At 38.2% G+C, this 22,508-nt stretch overlaps 3 protein-coding genes across 5 annotated transcripts; 1 reads left to right on the top strand and 2 right to left on the bottom strand.

Moving 5' to 3' along the window:
* Positions 1–51: 51 nt before the first annotated feature.
* LOC129455041 (uncharacterized) lies at positions 52–3,847 on the bottom strand. Its single transcript, XM_055219672.2, has 4 exons — positions 3,692–3,847; positions 1,501–1,576; positions 1,194–1,397; positions 52–820 (listed from the first exon to the last, which is right to left on the bottom strand). Exons 1-4 carry the CDS (start codon positions 3,728–3,730, stop codon positions 450–452), a joined length of 690 nt encoding a protein of 229 aa, XP_055075647.1. The 5' UTR covers positions 3,731–3,847; the 3' UTR covers positions 52–449.
* Positions 3,848–6,627: 2,780 nt separating this feature from the next.
* Positions 6,628–11,150, top strand: cdca7b (cell division cycle associated 7b). The gene is made up of 10 exons (XM_055219669.2): positions 6,628–6,927; positions 7,546–7,605; positions 7,832–7,945; positions 8,031–8,402; positions 8,503–8,565; positions 8,858–9,025; positions 9,365–9,508; positions 9,589–9,738; positions 9,820–9,956; positions 10,833–11,150. Exons 1-10 carry the CDS (start codon positions 6,898–6,900, stop codon positions 10,852–10,854), a joined length of 1,260 nt encoding a protein of 419 aa, XP_055075644.1. The 5' UTR covers positions 6,628–6,897; the 3' UTR covers positions 10,855–11,150.
* Positions 11,151–12,429: 1,279 nt separating this feature from the next.
* On the bottom strand, positions 12,430–22,159 carry sp4 (sp4 transcription factor). 3 transcript variants are annotated; one of them, XM_055219661.2, is made up of 6 exons: positions 21,941–22,159; positions 21,058–21,143; positions 18,737–20,171; positions 15,210–15,414; positions 14,843–15,042; positions 12,430–14,537 (listed from the first exon to the last, which is right to left on the bottom strand). In XM_055219661.2, the coding sequence occupies exons 1-6, from the start codon at positions 21,987–21,989 to the stop codon at positions 14,287–14,289; spliced, it is 2,226 nt and encodes a 741-aa protein (XP_055075636.2). In that variant the 5' UTR covers positions 21,990–22,159; the 3' UTR covers positions 12,430–14,286. The 3 variants fall into 3 exon arrangements, with proteins under 3 accessions (XP_055075636.2, XP_055075637.2, XP_055075638.2); XM_055219662.2 differs by having other exon boundaries at positions 18,728–20,171; positions 21,941–22,154; XM_055219663.2 differs by having other exon boundaries at positions 18,728–20,171; positions 21,469–22,090.
* Positions 22,160–22,508: the final 349 nt, after the last annotated feature.

Raw genomic sequence — 22,508 nt, 5'->3', positions numbered from 1 at the left:
ACATTGAATCAATTTGGTTCACATCAATTAAACAACACTTTTTTTTAACACTGCCCACTATCAAAACAATAGTTGTGCATTTATTCATGTCCTTCTGCTTCACTTCTGCCTTCGGTTTCTTTATTGTTTAGCAAGTTATAATATGATTTTAATCCATCCACTTGATATATCACATCACCTAAATCATATGTGTGTAATTTTGTGATGTTAAAATACTCTGTCCTGCAACAAACCAAGATATCCCTTAAAACTGTAAGAACATTGCTCTTTTAATTTGAACATCCTGACATACTGCAACACTCGCTCAAACAAAAGCATGACTTTGATCTGTTATTGCAACACAGTAATTTTTCCACCTGGGTCTAAATATATCCTTCACACCTTTAAATAATATTTACATAATAACATATTTGCAAACAGCTATGCCGTGCGTGATACAGTATCTAATTTCACGGTGTGATACCAGACAACTGAGCAACCTCCTTTATAAGATCTCCAGCCTCGTTCCTGTACTTTGGACTCAGTTCTTTAGCTCTTCTCGCCTCTTTGAGGTTTTCCTTTAGATTGTCAACTAGCCTTTTACGTTCTTGATGACTTGATGTAGCGTCTTCGACCTGCTTGGTGATGCTTTCTTCATCTTGCAGAACCGAGTCAATCATTTCCTGGAGTTTAGTGCCTCCAGACATGACACCCTTGGCAGCTTTGCACAGCTCTGTGATGTTCATCTGCGTCCGCTTCAGTTTGTCTGGAATTTCAGCCTCTGACCTCACTACAAGGGTGAAGTCATATCCTTTAACCTCCAGACTGATAACTGATTGATCTAATAGATGGAAAAGGAGACATTAAAACATGGAAATCTCTAAAAATGTAATGAATGCAGTATTTAAACATTGCATAAGGGCCAAAAATTAAATAAAGCACCGGCAAACCAGCACTAGGAGACATGGAGTCTTAACATACCATGAGACTTATACTGTATATCATGATTGATTATTATATTCAGGTAAATGTCTAATAAAAATCTAAATGCAGAAATTAAATGTATATCATGTATTTTTAACATTGTAGCTTCACACTACTTTGATATTGTGTTGTGTTAATGCTGTTATTATTCCTCTAACACAGATTCTCTTAAAATGTTCTGATGTGTTTACTGGTACCCTGCAGGCCATGACTCATATGTGAGGTCTCACCATGTTCCTCTTTAATTTTTTTCAGGCACTGTGACATGCTGTCATTAGTGGACAACTTGTAGCGGTCTGAGATGCGCTGGAGCTTTTCCTTCATATGTTGATATTGCCCCTGCTGTTTGTTGAATGTTTCCGAAATGTCCTTGAAACGCTGGTCGAGGTCAGGAACGCCGACGTGCCGGGCAGTAAAGCTGCCTGTCTTCTGGCCTGCAAGAAACATGAGGCAATGGTCTAAACTAATGACTTATGTCCAATACTCAATAAAATTAATTAAGACCTGCAAAAAATAAACTAAAACCATTAGTCTGACCATTAGAAGCAACAGCTGGGTGTCGCCTTGCAGATTCTGGTTGATTTTGTTCTTTAGACTGAAGCAACGGTTCTCTCTACAAGTGACAAAACGGAACTTAATAAATGCACACATCCAAAGAATTAAAGTGGAAACAAGTTCTTAAGTCCATACAAATGTAATAAAAAATGTTTCTTAAGAACTTCTGAAAGATTCTTCTATGACATTGCTCCTAAAAACTTTTGTATCACTTTAATTTTATTACAAAAATTAATTCATGAATCACATCCTCCTTTAAAATATTTTTAATAGGCTAAATTGCTTTGATGGGATTAAGCAAGTAGCCTACATTGCATTGCAAGGTACACATTTTTAGTATGTGTGTTCCCTGGGTTCGAACCTATGACATTTTGCGCTGATAGCACAATGCTCTACCACTGAGCTATAATAATTGTATTAAATCATAGATTAATATTGGGGTGTAACTAGATTAAAGGTGCAGTGTGTAATTTTTAGAAGTATCTCTTGACAGAAATACAAAATAATATACAAAACTATATTATCAGGGGTGGATAAAGACCTTTTTATAATGAACCGTTATGTGTTTATTGCCTTAGAATGAGACGTTTTATCACAGAGGGTCCCCTTACATGGAAGCCGCCATTTTGTGCAGCCATGTTTATACAGAAGCCCTTAACAGACAAACTTTTTTACTAAGTTGTCTCCAAAGATGACATATTTGTCCAGTGGCGGCAACCGTAGCTTCTCTATGTGTTTCAAAAGCAAGAAGTGAGCAGTGGACTGAGACGTTGGTTGCAATTCACAACCTCACCACTAGATGCCGCTAAAATTTACACATTGCACCTTTAAATGAATCTCGCGAAATTAATTATGCCACAAGATTTCTTGTGGAGGTGAAATGTTGTCTCCTGATATCAGCATTAAGTTGGGTTTGTGGTAGCAAAACCTTGCAGTGCATGCATTATTTGTCTTTACTGCTTGTGCTTTTTTTGTTTGGGTTTCCAATAATGTTTGTTTGGGAACTTGTATAAAGTCTGACCCTCACTCTGAATTTACATGATTTAGGGGCGGTTTCCCGGACAGGGTTTAGATTAAGCCAGAACTAGGCCTTATTTATATTAGGACAATTAAGTTGTTTTTTTAACATACCTTACAAAAACACATTGCTGTAGTGCATTTTGTCAGAAAATAGTGGCACTGATAAATTTTTTAAAAATAGGTCAGTGCAAGCTGTTTTTAGTTGCTCAAACATGCATTTTAGTCTGGGACTAAGACAAGCCCTGTCCAGGAAACTTCCTCTTAATATCTGGATGTTCTCGTTTAAGAATGACATTGAATGTATAATTTCTATTGTAAAGAAATTGAACAAATATATAAATGGATTTAAACGTTGTTTGGCCCAAAAGTAAGCATTTTCTTAGTCTAAAATAAAATATAAAATTACCATTGATAGTCCGATGGCGCCCTCTGCTGGCATTTGTTATAATACATAATGTTGTTTTTATTTTATTTTATGTATATATATAAATTCATTAATTATTATAAATTATTATTATTATATAAGTGTTTGTTTTTGCTTAATAAACCATGTGCTTACTTGGTTTTGATATTTTTGATAGGTTTTAAACCCATTATTATTACATCGTCATTATCATGTAGTTTTAAAGTTTATTGCTCACTTGGGTGTTTTTGTAACAAACAAAAAAATCAAATTACTTCATTATCAATTAGTAAAATAATTGTTAGGGACAGTCCCAGAATACTTTTCTTTTTATTTCAAAATGTTATTTTAGTCTCCCAATTATATATTTTATTATTAAGGATTTCCTAAAAGGTTAAGCAATCTTCCATTCTGTATTATTATTATTTTCACCCTTTTCCTTGTTATTGCATTGTCTGCTGCAATGATGACCTACTTTTACAAGACTAAATCAAAGGCTTGTTCTAAACAACTGGAGCATGAAAACAGTGTAAGAATTACAAATATACTGGATTAACAGTGAATATATTAATATAATAAATCTATACTTAATCTTTTGTGTTTCTTAAATCGTATAACTGTCAACAAAAACAATCAAAGCGTTTTATAGACAACTTTAATCTGACTTTAAGATTTAATGTTTACACAAACGCTTTACATTCCAATGCACCTACAAAACCTCGTGAAAGAACTATGAAAAAGTTGTCCTACCTCTGCGTCTTCATTGCGAGAGGAAAAACAACATCCCATTTTTCACTTCGTAGGACTTTGCGTTCCCATTAAAAAAAATTAAAATGAAAGTTGTGACATGACGTCGCAGTCATACGGTTAAGTGCACGTGACTGACAGGTGCGTCACACCTGCGGTGAAAATTCCTCTAGTGTTTGTGTTTCATTTTTTTTCGTCTTGTGGTTTAATTTCTGTGCTTCATTGTTTTGTCAACAATAGAAATGGAAATTCAAAGTCCAGACTGAAGGACCAGTCATTATTTTTAATGTGCAACTTGAATTTAAAACCTGGACAACCCTTTAAGCACACAAATAAGTAAAGTTTCAATTTGATTATAAAATTGTAATGCATATAGTGCCTACGAGGTAATACATTTTATATACTTTAACGTATTTAAAGCTAATTATTTCGTAAAGTTTGATCTATTTTCCCACATTTTATTTGGCACGAAATAACAATTTCCTGTTTTGGTGTCTAGGGGGCGCCATTGAATCACTTTAATGAGCCTTTCTCACCATGACTGTAATGACAGCCTCTTTCCTCTTTCAGCCCTTTAAATCTTACAATCTTTTTAAAAATCTGCTATTTAATTTCTCAGATACTCTGTTCTGTCTTTTCTGGTATTAACCTTCATGGCAAATCTATTATGATCTATTATGAAACATCAAGTCAGTTTATAACAAATCAAGCTTTGAAGATTTAAGATTTGACAGGTGAGGTAACATGTAATGCTTCATACTGTTTATTACACCAGAACACCTGCACTATAGAAATGTGCACAAGAAGCATTTAGCTCTTTACAACACTAGAAAATTAGACAGCTCACTTTTTGCATTCGAAGACAAATAATGTCTGGGTGAATACTTCAGAAAGTTATAATGGGAAGCCTGAAATAGCCCACCCAAAATACTGCTTAAGATATTACCTTTGATGGCCAAAAATGCTGACAAGGGTCACATCTTCCTAGTGCCCATGTTACGCAAAAACCTGTCTAGTGTAGTTAGGAAGCTCACAATGCTTTGTGACACAAACCCACTGTTTTTCCCACTTTGAGTGCCAAGTGCTTGAAAACACAAAAGAAGGCGAGCTAAACAAAGCTTAACCAGCTGTTTGTAATTTGCCTTCTTTATGTGCTGCTCACAAACAGCCGCTACCTGCTGTGAATCTGGCGCGCTGAGCGGGTGGGCCGCGCGCATCGCGTGCGCACCGTATCATTTCGCTGTCATCCGCGCGCCCGTTCGCTGAGCGCATAAATGAAGGTTTGCGGAATAAAGAAGTATTGATGGGAGACGTCTCCGGATGCAGGTGTTTGTGCTGACAAACGATAAAAGCGCTTGACTAGGTACTAATTGAGCAGAAGAAATTAAAAAGTGCAAGAATGAAACAGACGTTATTTGTGGGCGAAGAGATGCATGAAAGTAATCACGTGTACAATAATTCATAAAGGGCGGTTTCCAGGACATGGTTAGATTAATCCAAGACTAGGCCTTTTAGTTATAGGACATTTAAGTAGTTTTTACAAACATACTTTACACACAAACAATACTGGTGTGCATCTTGACACAAAACAATGAGATTGATGTATGTTAGATATGTCAATGCAAGACGTTTTTAGATTAAGGCATTTTAAACATGCATTTTAGTCTGGGACTAGGATAAGCCATGCCCGGGAAACTTCATTATACTGATCAATTTTCCCTATAGGTTTGTCACCAAATAATCTAAATATACATAACAAAATGTTTTGGTTTCAGGCTCTTGTGTATTTTGTAATATTAACAAAGAAACTATTCTACATGTACATTGATTGATATTGAATATTTATTTGAATTATTCTGTGGGTGATAAATCATGAAAAATATTTTTTCCTTTAATTTTTTCTTCTTTAAATGTCATATTTCTTTTTAAATCTTATTATTTTATATGGTAAGTTTAATATTCATAAATGCAAGTGGGCTCGGATTAAACCTATTATTACCCAATTTAAGGTTTTTACTTCAAATGTTATTTGCACAATTATAAGGGCTGTTTAAATATGGTTTACAATCTATGCATGCGGCCTAAAAAAATGTTTTAATTAAACGATTGATTGTCATTCTTTGTCCTGTGCATGAATGGAGGCTCGACTCAGCACAAAACCACAATAATTTCATAGCTTTTTACTTTTAGCAGCACAACGCAGTCTTGTTTTATCAAATAACAACCAAAAATTGTGACTGAACATACATGGTCAAACATACAGGAGCAACTGAAGTAAGTCTTCAATTTTTCTGCCAAGAGGGCTTTATATAAGTGTGTGACGTCACTTGAAAACAATAGGCTTGTTCGACTCTGGACTTCATGTGGTGCCACATGAAACGTCAGGGGATGACATCAAAATACCGCGAGAGCGATTTGAGAAATCATACAAAGGATTCTACTGTCGAATTGCTCTCGCGGTACTGTGACGTCATCCGAATGTTGGTTCTCTTCTTGCAACGCCACATAAGTCGAAAAAGCTTTATGAACAAAGCTCGAGTTAATCTGCATTAAAACAGCCTGAATCCATTGTTTGTAGCGTTCTAGTGATTTTGTTTATCGTTAAATTAATTAACTATAAATTCTGTTTCCAGAAAACTGTTATGCATTAATTTGAATAACGATAAATGACATAAACACAAAACACATAATAATAATCTCCTGACTAAAATGACGGTGCAATATAAATACAATATATTTATCAGCTAGTATTGTATTAAAATATATGCTGTCAATATGTGGTTATGTGGAGTGACAATCAAGTTTTGTAATGTAAATTACAAAAGTATGCATCGCCCCCGGCACGAGCCAGTGATGGGCGTCAACAAACACATTTCCCGCGAAACTGTACAGCGTAACGTCATGGACTGTTCCATCTGCTGCCACTAGCGGGGGAGAACGGACGAAGCAAACTTTTGGATTTACATTACACATATATACTTGATTTTGATACTCTATAACATGCATATATTTATAACATGTAATATACATTCTGTTAATCTAATATCATGAAAAACTAACACGCTATATTTTATTAAATAGATACTACATGTACCCCTCCGTTTCCTTATCGCGTCCCGTCCTCTCGTGTTGTTTTTTAAAACCATTCATTCACTGAAATCGTCTAATCACACGCCGACGAACAACTAAACTTTCTTTTAATTTTTAAAATGATCAGAACTCGCAAAACTGCTGTGGAGGTAAGAGTGTAGATTTATTTTAATTTAAAAGAGTAATTAAAACCTTACTGGCAGCGTGTCGAGTATCTGTAGTATGCAGACCTCTACGGTACTGTACATGAATAAAGATAGTAAGGATTATGATTTCAAAAGACAAGTATGCATCATGCATACCGTCAACGAGACGTAAGATCATGCAAATAAAATCTGTGATTGAACTATTTATGTTAAACTATGATTGAAGTTTTATTGAGTGTATTGTTGTTTATCTACATGCAATGATTAACCACGTTACACCTTAAAATGCAGATTTTTAACTTTTGGTTATCATATAATATTAATGAATTATTATTAATATCACTAATTGATTAATATTATTGATGATGATTAAATATATTTTGAAGCTTTTAAGAAAATAATTTTAAGAAACATTTTTAAATATTATAGATTAAATATATATATATATATATTACATATTTAAGAAATATTTTTGTATTTTCATATTTATATATAAATGCGTGTGTATTTATTTATACACATTATTATACACAGTACGCACACATATATGACACTTTTATTTTGCAAACGATTAGTCGCGATTAATCGTTATGCAGCTCTAAATAAACTCTTTGTTTTCAGACTAAACAGCTGGACATGATGGATCTGTCGGAGGAGAGCAGAGACAGCATTCAGTCAAAGGTATCAGACGAATTTATTTGACCCCTAAAATTGTGATATGTCAACATTTTAAATGCTTTTATTAAATACAAACATTACGTAAATAATGCATTATGATCAGATATTGAGTTTCAAAATATAAATATGATTGAAAAAAATATAGTACTCCTATCTAGTGCTTATTTTTGGTATTTGTCCCTATACATAATCGAGAAGTAATAATGTTGTGTTTTTCTCTCTTTGGCAGGATCTTTGCTTCAGGTCAGATTGTATCACAGATGAGTTGGCTCAGATCTTCATGGATACAGAAAGCGAGGGCGAATTTGAAGGTTTTTCGGAGGACGATTGGAGAAAACCTCTGGTAATATGAAATTTTATGTCTGCTTGCAAAATAATTCCCAAAATCGATCCCATTTTTTATTCACTTTTATTTCACATGTTGACAGAGCGACAGGTCTGAGGAAGACAGCGATGACATCGGCTTTTATTCTGACGGAGAGGAGCCCGAATCTAAAAAGAAACGCACCTCTGGATTGTGTGTTGCGTTCAAGTTTCCTACTAACAAAAGAAGCCCCGCCCCTAAACGAAATATGACGAAACGAGGCAACAGAGAGGCCACGCCCACAGCCCCTCCTATTGGCAGCCATCCCGCAGGAAGAAACATGAAGCGAGGAAGGGAACGATCAAAAGAGCCTGTTTTATCCGACAGCAAATCCAAAGCCTCTGATCACGTGGCCAATGTTGAGAGTCTGCTGACAGATGAAGAGATGCAAATATTGAGCAAAAGAGCCAAAAACATCGAGGAAAACAAAGCAATGGTCATTTTATATCATTTTGCTGTTTGATAATTATAATTTCTATTTTATTATGAAATATTATGAAATTCCGTTAATTATTTTATTAATCTTTTTTTGGCAGCTTGCAAAACTGTTCGCAGACTTGAAATCTTTGCCTGAACTTCCATCCAAAACGACTCCGACAGTAAGAAACCACGAGCTCACATAATACACCAAAACCTTTTCTATCCACATGTATTTCACTAAAATCAAACATTTTAAAGTGTTTTGTTGCTTGGCGTCATGTCTTATTTACTGTTTCACTTTTCACTTTCTCTTTTCAAAAAATATTGATGAATATTCAATATAGTTATGAATACCACCTGCTTCTAATTTAAAATCACAAATAGCAAATGCTGATTTCTAGCTCTAAGGTAAACTAAAAGTTTGTGATGTAAATTGAGTTTGTTCACTTCTTTGTTGTCTTCTCGAAACAGAAAAAGAAATTGTCCGCTCCAAAACGACGTTTGTCAGAGGTGCAGAGTGAGAGACGTAACCCGAGTCGTAAGGCGAGACCCCCAGAACATTTCGGGGTAGAGGTGGAGGAGAAATCGGTGTCTCAGAAGAGAGAGGTCGGCAAAATTGACATCCAACGTCTGATGGAGGCAAGAAACAGCCACTTCTCATTGAATGACATGAGCTTTGAAGCTGGACTATATAATATATTACACCGTCGTGACACCACTATAATGAAATGGTTTCAGATCCACAGTAAAAATATTTTTTTAAGTACTTAAATGAGTATATTTATAAATATTATGTATAACAAATGTTTATTTTTTTTAACTAATGTCTGTGTAATTACATTACTTGATATATTGGCCAATGTTTTTTTAATATCTGTGTCTGCACTGGCCATCAAAACCCCAAATTGGTCGACCACTATTTCGGACTGCTTGGTTTTTATGTGTAATGACTTTTGAACTTGTTTTAATGGTGTGAAGGTTGATGAAGGCCAACGAGATGTGAGACCCAAACAGAGGAAACGTCGTTCCCGTGAATCTATTCGTATGCCGGAGGACATCACCCAAGAAGAACTGGACAACGTTGCAGATCGTGCAAAAGACAAAATCCTCGATAAAGAAAATGTAAGTCATTGCCAAAGTCATTTTGATGTTTGCATTGATCAGTTGCATGTGTTTGATGTGTTTATATAACGCATCTTCAGGGCAGCACTTGTCATCAGTGTCGTCAAAAGACCCTCGACACAAAGACAGAATGCAGGGGTCCATACTGCAGAGGGGTCAAAGGTCAGTTTTGTGGCCCCTGCTTACGTAACCGTTATGGTGAAGAAGTTCGCACGGCGCTGCTGGATCCCGTAAGTGTTGTAGTAAATAGTGTTTGCTGTTGATAAACGCTGTGTATACATTCTCATGTGTGTTCTTGTTGTTGTTTGTAGACGTGGGTGTGTCCCATCTGTCGTGAAGTGTGTAACTGCAGTCTGTGCAGAAAGCGCGATGGACGCTGTGCTACGGGCGCTCTCACACACCTGGCCAAATTCTACGGCCATGACAACGTAAAGGAGTATTTAGAGAGGTAAATCAGCACTTGTATCAGTTCAGATGTTAAAGTCAAATCTCCTTTAATGATATGGGTCCTCATTTATAAAGCGTGCGAATGCCAAAATTCAAAGAAATGTTAATCTCCATAAAAACGTGCTTAGCAGCACCTGAAGGGTCTGAGCAGACATATTCACTTTTACTTGTACGAGTGCTGCAGGTTTTTGGAAATGCAAGCCATTCTTGCCGCTCGTAAAGAATTTGTATGCTCTTTTATGTTAATGAGATTAATTTGGCATTGTTTACAAGGCGGATATCTGAAACGGTTCAGCTGCGCAAAATTTCAAGATTATGTGTGTTTGTTCTGTGCATCACATGTGCGCACTTTACTAAAATTATCATAAGATCAAGTGTTTAAGATGGTATTTTATAAATGAGGCCCTTGGACTAGAACCACTGAGCCTCTATAGGGCTTTTTTCTCTAGGAGCACAGGGGCCCCAAACTGAGAATTTTAGGGGCGCAACCAGAAAATTTAGGGGCACATACCGTAAATCAACATGCTAATTAAATATTTACATTTCTACTAAGTAATACACTGTAGTACTAATAAATACTTTGATGATAGATGCAAAAAGTACAATGTGCTGATTTAAATTCAGTGTCACATCACAGAAAAAAAGTCAAATTTACTAGTCGCACATGTGCGACTGGACGTAAAATTCAGTGGCACACTCTCAAATTTTGGTGGCAGTCTGGAGCCCTGCTCTAGGTTCATTTCAGGGTCTCAGATCAGTAATATTATTTAAACAGTATTATGCATGAAATTATATTTTGACTTGCAGGTTTTTTGCTCTATATATTAAGCCAGCAGTCAAAAATGTTAACTGATGGATTTGTTTTGTTTTTTTTAAGTCTACGGAAGGAAGCGGAGTGAAGATGGAGCAGAATCGAACGAAATTGACACTGACCACATTTTAATGTTTTACTTTTGACACTTTTTAAGTTTAGCATTAGAACACTGATGAGCTATTAAAGCACAGATATGCAAATCACTAGTTTATTTTTTATACATCTTGATTTTATACTGTACTTTGATTTTATACTGTACTTTTTATAGGAATAAAACACAAGTGTGCTATAAAAGCACATGAAAGATTTTTCTGAGCGAAAAGCATTCTGTCATTTGCACAGTTATTGGAATTTTAATAAAAAGTTGAACATTATAACAAATGTTTTAGTCTTTCTTTTATGCAGAGAAATCAACTAATGAATCAATTTTGTTAAATCATATTTTTATTTTATGGTAAAGGCTATTATAAATAATGTGAAATAAATGTATAATTCATACATTCATCATTATTTTTATGTAATGTTATCTTTATAAAAAGTAAATGAATTTTATATATTTATATATGACTGATCTCTTTTGGATTGCACACAAATGCTTTTTGCTATAATTATGGACACTAAAATTCTAATTCTACAAATATCTAAAATTGTATATACATAATTTAAATTATATTTAATATGTGTAGCAAACCTGCTGATAAGCTGAGAGTCATGCATCTACCATATCACACATAAATCTCATAATTCTTTTATCATACAGTATAAAATATTAACACAATCTGGGTGACATGTCAAATGAAAAATCTTTAGAGAGACAGGTGCTCTGAAGCGAAACGCTCACATACCAGCTGTTTAGTTGGATTACAGCTTCCCTTTGATGGCGCACTGCAGGTACAGAGCTGTCAATCATATTGAGACAGAAACAAAGAAGTCCCACCCACCTGAAATCACCCACGTCTCATTCCTGTCACCGTCTCGACGCTTCTATAATTGACTTTTACACTTCACAGACACTTTAAAAAGACTCAAAACTTTCCTGCAGTTTTCGTCCTAGTGTCAGCATCAGCATCTGTTGCTATGAGGTTGCTAGGGTACACCGGTGGTTTCCAAGATGCTGCTAAAATAGTTTTAGGGTGTTGCTGGTACAAGGCCATCCTGGGTTCTGATTTCTTAATCATACGTTTGATTGCTTAGTAAAGTCATTGCACATTTCATTCAGGCTTAAACTCTTTGAGATGACTTACATGAAGTTTAATACTGGTTTAAAGGGATAGTTCACCCCAAAATAAAAATTCTTTCATCACTTACTCACTCAACTGATAGTGAGCCCCATTCACTTCCATAGTATTCTTTATTCCTACTATGGAAGTCAATAGAGCTCATGATTGGTTTGGTTTCAAAGATTCCTCACTTGTGTTCATCAAAACAAAGAAATTTATACCGGTTTGTAACAACATGAGAGCGAGTAAATGATGAAAGAATTTTCATTTTTGGGTGAACTATCCCTTTAAATCTCAAACCGGCTAGTGCACTTTGAACCGGTTAAGTTCAAACACCTGCACTGAATATAAAAGCACACGATTGATCCAAATTGACACTAAATGTCCTGTAAATAAACGTACAGGGATAAACAAACAATGAAGAATTAGATCAGACATGGTGTATGTAAGACAGATTTACTCACTTTAATTTCAAGTGTTATGCAGGCAAAGTTGTTTCTTTATCCTTTTATTTACCCATGAACATAACACGTTTGTACAAAGTTATTTAAAAATATCAATAAACCGCAGCCTTTCAGGCTAACCTGGCAAAAAACCCATTATCAAATGCCATGAGAACAAAGAAACATCTTAGAAAAATGATTTACAAATGAGGCGTCACTAGAAAATTTTAAAGAAAATCGGTTGCCACAGGAAATATTACCAAAAACATCTATTTATAATTGTTTGGTATCAACCACTTCTTTTTGAACTTTTTTTTTTAAAGTTTTCTTTTGAAACAAGTCAACTCAGATAAATTAAAAGCCATGGTTTAACTTTCTAAAAGGACCACGTTAAGAAATAACAGATCAATACTAAATAGATCCATAGCGGAAATGAACCATGCGGCACGTCATCTCTGCATTAACAGCGCACAATACACATTAGCAAATACTAATATAAGGATAAATAATAAATTAGACACACAAAAACACACACACGTGGGCATCATCTATTTGTGTTGTGTGTTGACCGAAAATGGGGGCCTGAAATGAATTACAAAGAAAACGAAACACTCGAAAACTCACGCCACCACACGTATTTCTGAACATTAAATGGGTCTGATTTGGCCTATTGTGACCCAGCAGAAAAAACATCTGGTATCGGTCCATAAGGGGGAGGTTGTATGGATGTAACAGGGTTGAATCTCTTTGGGGAGAGCATGAGAGTCGATGGGCGACAAGAGGGCACTTTCAAAACAAAAAAAAAGGGGGCCGAACGCTGACATGGGTCAGCGTGGGTCGGGTTTATGACCCAATCTACAGACACCCTCATTAAAGTACTTCACTGGCCACAGTGTTCACCATCAAATAAAAAAAATGATGTGATCAACTGGGTATTTGAAAAGCCCACGTCCCCCTGCCCAGCCGTAACATAGTGGTACTGCAGTAATTGTTAAGGCATCTGAGTACAGTTCATATGACTTGAGATCTGAAAATGTTTTTTTTTAGTTTTTTAAATCATTTTTCAGAAAGAAACCTATTCTACCTCTTGGTAATGTAAACATGGTTTTACAAAGATTGTCTTTATAGTATTGCTTTCATTTAACATGACATGTCTCAGAAAGCTAGATTGTTTTTTCTTTTTCTCTATTTTTTTAAAGAAATGTCTTTCGATCCATAATCTTTGCTCAACTGGAATGCATTGTTTGTAAATCTAATGTGCTTTTCTTAAAGACCTGTAAAACAGCCACTTCATAAATGCTCATTCGACTACTCGGGGTCACGTTCCTTTTGTGCAGAGTAAAATATTATAAATCTCAACGCCTGACACGAAGAGCCCGAAATCCCCAAGAACTCCTACGTGAGGCTGTGATTGACACACCGATCACGCGCCATTCAACCGCTTGTGCTAAGGCTCTTATCGTGTCTTTAGGCTCTTCTTAGTTTGCAAACTACAGACCAACGCACGAGTAGTGCAGCCGTTGAATGCGAGGCTCCAAAAAGAGAGATTCTCATACCCGAACCAATTTATAATAACGATTTTGAAAACAGATATATTTTTTGTGCATAGCGACAGATTTTCAACTACTATCCTCGGGAATATCTTGTGCTACTCGAAATAAAAAAAACTCATGTTTTTTATCAGCTCATATTATTTCCATACTCTTTAGATTATTCTTCGTTATATTCGATAATAATAAATTTCCATATGAGAAATCGACTACGCTCAAACAGCTGTCCATCGTCGATAGAAAAGAATGAAGAACATAAACAAACATATAAACAAGCCAACAACATCGTGGTGCTCTTATTCAACTACTCAAACTCCTCATCTAAATTGTTTGAAGTCGCAGGCGTGGCCGGGTTTGAATCCTGCGAGAGCGACGCCACGGTGACGATTCTTGGCGATCCCAGGTCCTCGTCCACTTCTTCCTCCATGTCCTCTGTCGTGATGATGGTAAGTGCCGCCCCACCCTTTTTGTTTTGGTGGGTTTTGATGTGCTTTGACAAGTGGTCGCTTCGCATGAACCTCTTGGAACATTCGGGACACTCGAACCTTTTCTCTCCTGAACAGAACAGAGAAGATCGTAAGTTCATTTACTTCATCTGATTCGTTTAAAGGCGGAGTCCACGATGTTTGAAAGCCAATGTTGATATTTGAAATCACCTAAACAAACACGCCCCTACCCCAATAGAATCTGGACCTTCTGTTGATAGACCCACCCCACACATACGCAACCCGGCAAGGAGGTCGGTTAGTAGACACGCTCCTTACTGCTGATTGGCTATAAGTGTGTTTTATACACACTCGTGAACTCCGCCTTTAATCTACTCTATCCTGATGATTCGTGACAGGTGTGTGTGCGCGCACCTGTGTGTGTCCTGCGATGTCGCTGCAGTTCGTCGCTCCTGGTAAAGCGTTTCCCGCAAAAGATCCAGTTACAGACAAACGGTCTCTCTCCCGTGTGCCAGCGCAGGTGAGCTCTCAGATGGGACGTCTTACCGTAAACCTTTCCGCAACCCTCCATGTGACACACGTGCTGCTTCTTTTTGGATGGGTCGCTGTTGTTTCTGTATGAGCGCAAGAACCATAGATCAGAAATATCTGTGACCATGATTAGACTTTATATATAGCTTATGTGCATGCTATGATGTTTGAGAAATGCATATAATGTTTCAGATTTTAATCTCCAGTTCCCTCTTCCTAAAAGTCTCATCTTACACTCATTTTGACATACCTCCCCTCTCCATCCCTGCAGTTGGGACAGGAACAGGCCACCCTGCGGAGCCTCTTGCTGGGTTGACCCTCCTGATCAGATGGACTTTGGACCTGACCCATCTGATCCGGGCTCACTGCGTTTAGGGTTGTGCTGTTGATGTTGCCAACAGTGACCGTCACAGGGGTGGACTGAACTTTGACTCCCTCCTGATTCTGCTGTTGACCTGTACAAATGGTGATGATTGAATCACTCTGTGTGCTGGTCAAAATGTCAATGGATGAGAACAACTATGGAAAGATTTGATTTCATTCCAAAAGCAATGTCCTAAATCAAGAAATGATAATAAAAATTCTAAAATATTTACAATGTCATATGGTTCGTTATGTTATTTGGGTCATGTACAGTATTGTGCTTAAGTCTTAGGCCGCCGCAAGCTTTGTTGTTCTAGCAAAGTTTTAATGACCATCCATATTTATTTCTAGCTTTCTTTATTAAGATAGAAACAGAAAATAGAGGAAATATGTGCACAAAATGGCTCCATCTGGTAAAAGTGTCTTCGCACAAACACATCTCAAACTCCTCCTTAAATTAGAAAGTAGGATTTCATTTCATTCAGGTTCCTGCTATCGCTCAAGTCTAAGAAGAAGTCACATCGCATTAAATCCTTAACTTTATTCTGTTTTTAAAGGAGGGGTTAAATGGTATTTCATGCATTCTGACTTATTAACAAAGTTATAAGTTGTAATCCTCATGCTAAACAAATGCAAAGTGTCAGAAAAGCAGTTAAGCTTGTGACAGAGTATTTCTGGGCCAAACTCACACCTCTTTCCTACAAGTTTCAGAAAGTTTTTTTGAACATGGGTACCTGTTGCCCAAAAAGCACGCCCACACATCAATCAGAGTGAGAGCGAGGACGCTCATTAGCATTGTTGTTCCTTCAAATAGAAGTCACAGACATCACTGCACCCAACAGCTTTGTTTTATATCAAGACTCAACAACTGCATGAAAGAAGAAGTGTGTTTTTGGATGTAAGGAGAAGAAAACTTTGTTTAGCTTTCCAAGTCAGTGAGCATTATGGAAACAATGGATATGGGTGATTCTCACGAAACCATTGAAACACCACGGCACTAATGATTTTAGCTTTAAAATGTGTAATATAGTAACATTAAAAAGCATCAGAATTAACACAATACTGTGTTCTACCTTGCACAATGTGTGATTTCAACATAAGAATTTATAATTGAAAATTTTATCTCATTTTCTGCTGAAATTCTCATTACCGCAATGTGTCCGGCTGTGTTTGAACATGCGTTATGTTGTAATTTAATCAAATTAACACAAAAATATTAAGAAAAAAAATAAATGGATGTTTTGCTAGAGTACTTTAGATGACAGAAAAAATATTTACTGAATATTCATGTATAATAATAATAATGAAGAAAAATTTGGAAAAGTATCATTACCGCAACAGATGCTTATTAAAAGTTTAATACTTTGATTTTAAATGCATGTGCAGAATCTCCAAATGATGTTCTTTCCGGTTTGTCATGTCATTTTGAAAATATGTCAGTGTTGATGTTTTCTGACTGTTGCGGTAATGAGATTTTTAGGACTAATTTTTTAAAATATGTTACAAAAAGTGTTAAATGATAAGTAAAAGTTTTTAAATTAATGTTCCCATTTACTCCAGACTTTGTTTTTCAATGTCTGGTGGGAAAAAAAGTAAATTTAAGCAATTTTTACATTTCATGCTTGACATTTTTAAAACCAAGTTTTCGTGAGAATCACCCATATAGTTTCTTTGTCCGGGGTTGCAGCGGAGTTTTGTGTGTGTGTTTGTTTAACGCCAGATTTAGTTGAAATGAGGTGGTCCCAACCGGGTTATGAGTTGCAGACGGCATAAGTAAAACGGCATCAAATGTCTGTGTTTGGTTTGCAATCAACGCATAAGAGCATATAATGTAAACGACACAAACATGTAATGAATCATAAGTTATCCAGAGATAGTGGGATAATGTTTTGTGTGTGCTGCTTGTGACTCGCTCCTCCCGCTGGCAGGGTTCCCACACCTTAGTTAACTTCAAATTCAAGGACATTTCAAGGACTTTCCAGCTCCAAATACCCTCAAATTCAAGGACTAAATGTGGGGACACATTTCAAGTGAGAGCAAGGTTTCATCATGTTACCTTTTAAGATACATTGTTACAGTTCCCTTTCGAGGGAACTCGCGCTGCGTCACTGCAGTGACACTTTGGGGACGCCTCCAGGTGCGTCTGAATGTGTATATCAAATTCAACCAATGGTGAGGCTTAATGACGAAGACAGGGTGATGCGGGAGCAAGGAAGTATATCGTTATCTGAAATATTGCCAAAGACGGCGTTACAGGGATGCAGGAAGTATGGCAAGAGAGACGCAGCGTCTCGTTCCCTTCTCAGGGAACAACAATTACATACGTACCCCGAGCCGTTTTCATGTGTCAAACACAACTATGCATGGTATGAATCAACATTTGGATACAGAAGATATTTAAAGTGAACAGTTTAGCCATGTGCTTAAAAAGTCTAGAATTTTTATGATATTATCCTACACTACACAGGGAATAATATGGATTTTATTTTCAGAAAACTTCTTGCATAAAATAGATTTAAGCACTTTCAATGACCTGTATCTATGTACTGTATTTATATTTTCAAAAACTTCCCAGGGTCTTGAATTTTCACCCCAGATTCACAAACTTTTAAGGATTTTAAGAACCCGTGGGAACCCTGCGCTGGATGCCTCCAGAATCTCGTGCTTTTCTGGAAACAATCGCTAGAGCTGATCTGTCTTCTATAAATCTGAAAAAACTAAAGGGTCTTCAGAGATATGAAAGATGTAATACTACTCTGGTACCAAAGATTAACATGAAATGAGGAGAAACAGCGTGTTTTATCTGAGTAAAACTCTTTATGTGGGTTGTATTCTAATAAAGAGACTGATAAATAATTATTTCTGCTTATTGTACCATTGCAAAAACAACATTGTCGCATGATGGCTCTAAGACTTTAGCACAGTATTGTACATGTCTTGTGATATTTTATTAAAATAACCTTTACTTCCAAACAGGCAAAAAGGGTGGAACCAAACTCCTAAAGACGTACAAAGAGTCTGAAATCTAACACCTTTAGAAGGAAAACAACATTCAGACACCAACTCATTAAATATAAATGCCTTAACTCGCCTTTTTACTCTTTAAGTAATAAAAGTTGGGTCATAAAGAGCTGGCAAACATTGTCTGCTTTAGTAAATGTACTTTTATGCCAATTTCCATAACAATAATTTTCTTTAAAATGTCTGTCATCAATTGCTCAACCTAATGTTGGAAACCTGCATGACTTTGTGGAAAACAAAAGCAGATATTAGACAATCTTCAGTATTTACTTTGAGACTGAAAAATGATTGACATGCAAAGTCAAGTAAATGTGAGTAAATGATAACAGAAATGCATTTTTTTTTTAGGTAAACAGGTGTACAGCTCCACAGCTGTGGTCTTACCTTGCACACCTGTGATGGTGAGAGGGACGCCCTGCACCTGGACTCCAGCTGTCCCCAAACCCGCAATGTTCACCGTCTGCACCCCCGTGCCCGAGGTCAGAGTGATGGGCGACCCTCCGAGCGTCAGTGGGGCGATCTGAGTGAAGGTGCCTCCGCTGGACGTTACGGGCGAGAGCGTCAGCTGTTGGGGCATGGCCGCATTCTGCACCTGAACGGTCTGCCAGCTGATCTGCCCTGAGGGCGTAAGAGTGGGCGTTCGGATAAGAACCTGGGTCGGGTTCTGGAAGGCCTGAAGCTGGAGGTTCTGCTGAACCGGTTGTAAAGTCTGCCCGGGCTGAAGCTGTATGGATCCTTGAACCACCTGCTGCTGGGGCGATTGGATCTGGATCTGTTGCAGAACCGGGTGGCCCACAATTTGGAACTGCTGGATTTGGCCGGACTGATCCGATGCGGGTTGGAGCCCGTTGGACTGAGCGACGATCTGGGCGTCTGACTCACCCGACTGCCCCTGACCGTCCTTTTGGGTCTCGGTGGCTACAGTAGATAACGTCGTGCCATCTGCAGAGGTCGCAACAGTAGAATCGATGCCAGATGCAGTTGTTGTGCAAGTAGAAACACCCATTGATTCTGCTGCACTCGTGACGGTGGTGGTTATCAACTGGTTGCCATTAGAAATGCTCCCATCACTTGACTGGACCAGCTGAACTGATCCACCCCCTCCTGCCATGTTATTGATGACCGGTAGAGCAAACGTCATGCCGCCGAGGTTGATGGGTAACGTAGTCACCATCGGGGCTTGCGTACCCTGAATGCTTTGTAGCTGAAGAGGGAATGACGGTCTGATCTGAAGCGGAATCGTCTGATTGGCTAGATTCTGTGTGACGATGTTGGCCGTTCCCGCCCTCTGAGGCGTGGCCAAGATGGCTTGGTTGTTTCCGGTGGAGATGAGTTGAATCTGTTCCGGCTGAACGCTTAAGGGGTTACTGGGGCTAATTTGGATTTGCTGTCCATCTGCGGTCTGCAGGTGTGGAATGACCTGATACTGAATCCCACCCGTTGAGTTAGGCAAATTCTGCACCTGGATGATTTGAAATTGCTGCTGCTGCTGCTGTCCGGCAGGTGCGTTACTCGAAGCCACCGCCTTGACCTTCCGCCCCGCCGTTCCTTCCCCGGTGGCTATGCTAGATGTAGCGACACCCGACTGCTGAATGCTGTCCTTAGTTAGGGTTGTGGCCGCGGGGGAAGTCGCTATGATCTGCCAGCCGTTTCCGGTTAACTGTGCAGGAACTAGCTCGAGCTGCTGCGTGGGGTTCTGGAGCTGCAGCAGGCCCTGATTCGGGTCGATTATAATCTGCTGATGTGTAGCAGCCTGACCCTCACCTCCGACTCCTCCTATTTTACTGCACGTCGCTGCAAGCAATGCGAGGGGAGACGGTTGTGCATCCTACACACACACACACAAACAGTGTTAAGTTAGTAGTGTTAGTGAATGTGGGCGGGTTCACAGGAAGAGTAAGTGGGTGTTTGCAAACCACAGTGTCTCCATTTCACAGAGACATCAAGGCCTAGAGAGACAAACTCTTTATTACAAAACTCATTCATTAAGTTATTTCAATTGATGCATGAATAACATTGCACCAACATTTAAAGTAAAGTAAAGTCTTAGACAACCGGTGAAGATGCTGGTGATATTTTATTACAAATTATATTAACACTTTACAACCGGATTGCATTTGTTAACATTAGTTAATGCATTGGCCGACTTAATCTCTCAATGTACAATACTTCTACAGCATTTGTTCAAGTTAATTTTAGCATTTGCAAATACATTTTTTTGACATTAACTAATATTTATAAAGATAAAACTTTAGCTAATGCATTTACTAGTATTAACAAATGCAAACTTACTTTAAAGTTAAATTATAAGCATAGCAACCAAAATGAAAGCATTGTACTGAAGCTGACATGTACTTCACACATGTGTGTAAAATGTGATGTGTTATCTCAGCATGCTTTGCGAATGTGTGCATCAGTAGAAGATCATTAAGTTAAGCAAGTTTAATATTAACACTTTGTTTCATTTTACATCACAACATTACATTGTTTTACAAATTTTAAATTAATTTTTTATTTTCTACTTTATACCCTACGTAGACTTTTGAACCCCACTGCGTGAGAGATTAAAAATGTTAACACCATTTATTTTACAAATGTTTTAAACATGCAAATGACAGAAGGTGAGATAGGGACATGATGTAACTGTACTGAAGCAAAATCAGGAAGTGTTTCAGCAACAACACCCTTCAATTCAAACTTCACATTTCTGATACCTGTGATCCTGAACTTTTCCCTTTCGTACCCCCTTCACCTCCACTGGTCTTCCCCCCATCTGTGGCCATAGCTTCCTTCTTTAGATCTGTAAAACAAATTCGTGTCAGCCCCAAAGAAATGTGTGCATGTGTGTGGAGCTAGTAACTAAATAAATGCAATAACACATTTAACACTCAAGAGCATAATGGAAACAAGGTTTTCTTTCTAATACAAAACCATCCAAGAGATCCAAACACACAAACATCTCCCACGTCCTTAACACACATTGCACAAGACCCAAAACTGATCAATAGGCAGAAATAAACAGCAGATCCCACATGCATTCAGGGGGGACACATATGGAGAGATGGCACAGACGCACGAATTGAAAATCAAGTGGAGGAGACTCATAAGCAGGGGAGGGTACGTACCACTCATTCCGCATTAATAAAACCCGGAGAGGAGTTGTTTAAGAGAAAAAAAGGCCGGACGCCGTGGAAGGCAGGCAGAAGCCCAGCAGAAGGACGGCCTATTTTCTCCAGCGGCCGCAGACTGTGGCGCAGCTCTGACGCACGGACCCACCCCGTCAGGAAGGGCGGTGCCAATGCAAAAACACCCTTCAATAACGGAGCACCAAATGCCGATAGAGTCCAAGCTGGTCGGGTTCAACCGCACCGGTTCCGCGCGAGTTCAAATCCGGCCCCTTTGCTGTGTTCGTTTCGCAATTAAATAATAATCCTTGGCGGATGTGCACGAAGGTCTGTCAGAGATCTCAGTCTGCGCGAAGGCCCACCCACTCCCATTTAAATATCAGTGAATGCCAAACCGTCACGTCTGGCTATTTCTCTCTTTTTACGCGCCTCGGATGCGTCTGTGTCGGTTTATTTCGCGGAATATACTCACGATATTTGCCGTAATTCCAATTGTTCACTTTTTTGGTGCACAATTGCATTTGAGGCACACTAAAATTGCTATGGCTTTTGTGGGCGGATGCTCTCCTCCCACATATTCAGATTGGACGGCAACGGTCTGCGGTCGAGGTGACGTATGGGGGTTGTAGTTCGACACAGCGCGACGCTGACTTGCTGTTATAATCGCGCGGACTTCAGCTCCCATCGTGCTCTGCGCCGGAGCGAGTGACGTTTCGTAAGGGGGCGTTATCATGTTCGGTTGTTCGGACTGAAGAAGGGCGGGCTTTTGTGGTATGTGGGGGTTGGGCGAGTGGAAACGGGTGGAGTGACACGAATCTCCGGCCCAGTTCGGTTACAAAACGCACAACCCACTCAAAATACACGCCCTAGTCCACATGCAGTTCACAGCAACTGTTGAACCAAGCAAATAAATAAACTTGGTATCGCAATAACGGTCGAATATCGCGAGGACCTCTGCAGGTTCGCATTTCCTAGCAATGGATTCACATTACAGGATACACAATTATTTGGTTACCCTTAACAACAAATTAATGTCACTG

This window comes from Misgurnus anguillicaudatus, chromosome 20 (genome assembly GCF_027580225.2).
Source record: "Misgurnus anguillicaudatus chromosome 20, ASM2758022v2, whole genome shotgun sequence".
NCBI classification, from domain to species: Eukaryota; Metazoa; Chordata; class Actinopteri; order Cypriniformes; family Cobitidae; genus Misgurnus; species Misgurnus anguillicaudatus.
Note: the sequence above shows the minus strand (reverse complement) of the source record. Positions and strands in the feature narration are given on the sequence as shown.

What these genes read in the sequence shown, in the direction of transcription:
- cdca7b (XM_055219669.2), top strand. Translation starts at nt 6,898, where the DNA reads ATGATCAGAACTCGCAAAACTGCTGTGGAG. An exon ending in TCGAGGAAAACAAAGCAATG is followed by an intron (nt 8,403 to 8,502) that starts GTCATTTTATAT and finishes TTTTTTTGGCAG; the next exon opens with CTTGCAAAACTGTTCGCAGA. An exon ending in GTAAAGGAGTATTTAGAGAG is followed by an intron (nt 9,957 to 10,832) that starts GTAAATCAGCAC and finishes GTTTTTTTTAAG; the next exon opens with TCTACGGAAGGAAGCGGAGT.
- LOC129455041 (XM_055219672.2), bottom strand. Translation starts at nt 3,730, where the DNA reads ATGGGATGTTGTTTTTCCTCTCGCAATGAAGACGCAGAG. An exon ending in CTCGCAATGAAGACGCAGAG is followed by an intron (nt 1,577 to 3,691) that starts GTAGGACAACTT and finishes TGTCACTTGTAG; the next exon opens with AGAGAACCGTTGCTTCAGTC. An exon ending in CCCAGCTGTTGCTTCTAATG is followed by an intron (nt 1,398 to 1,500) that starts GTCAGACTAATG and finishes TGTTTCTTGCAG; the next exon opens with GCCAGAAGACAGGCAGCTTT.
- sp4 (XM_055219662.2), bottom strand. Translation starts at nt 21,989, where the DNA reads ATGCAATTGTGCACCAAAAAAGTGAACAATTGGAATTACGGCAAATAT. An exon ending in GGAAAAGTTCAGGATCACAG is followed by an intron (nt 20,172 to 21,057) that starts GTATCAGAAATG and finishes GTGTGTGTGTAG; the next exon opens with GATGCACAACCGTCTCCCCT. An exon ending in TGCAGGGATGGAGAGGGGAG is followed by an intron (nt 15,043 to 15,209) that starts GTATGTCAAAAT and finishes GCGCTCATACAG; the next exon opens with AAACAACAGCGACCCATCCA.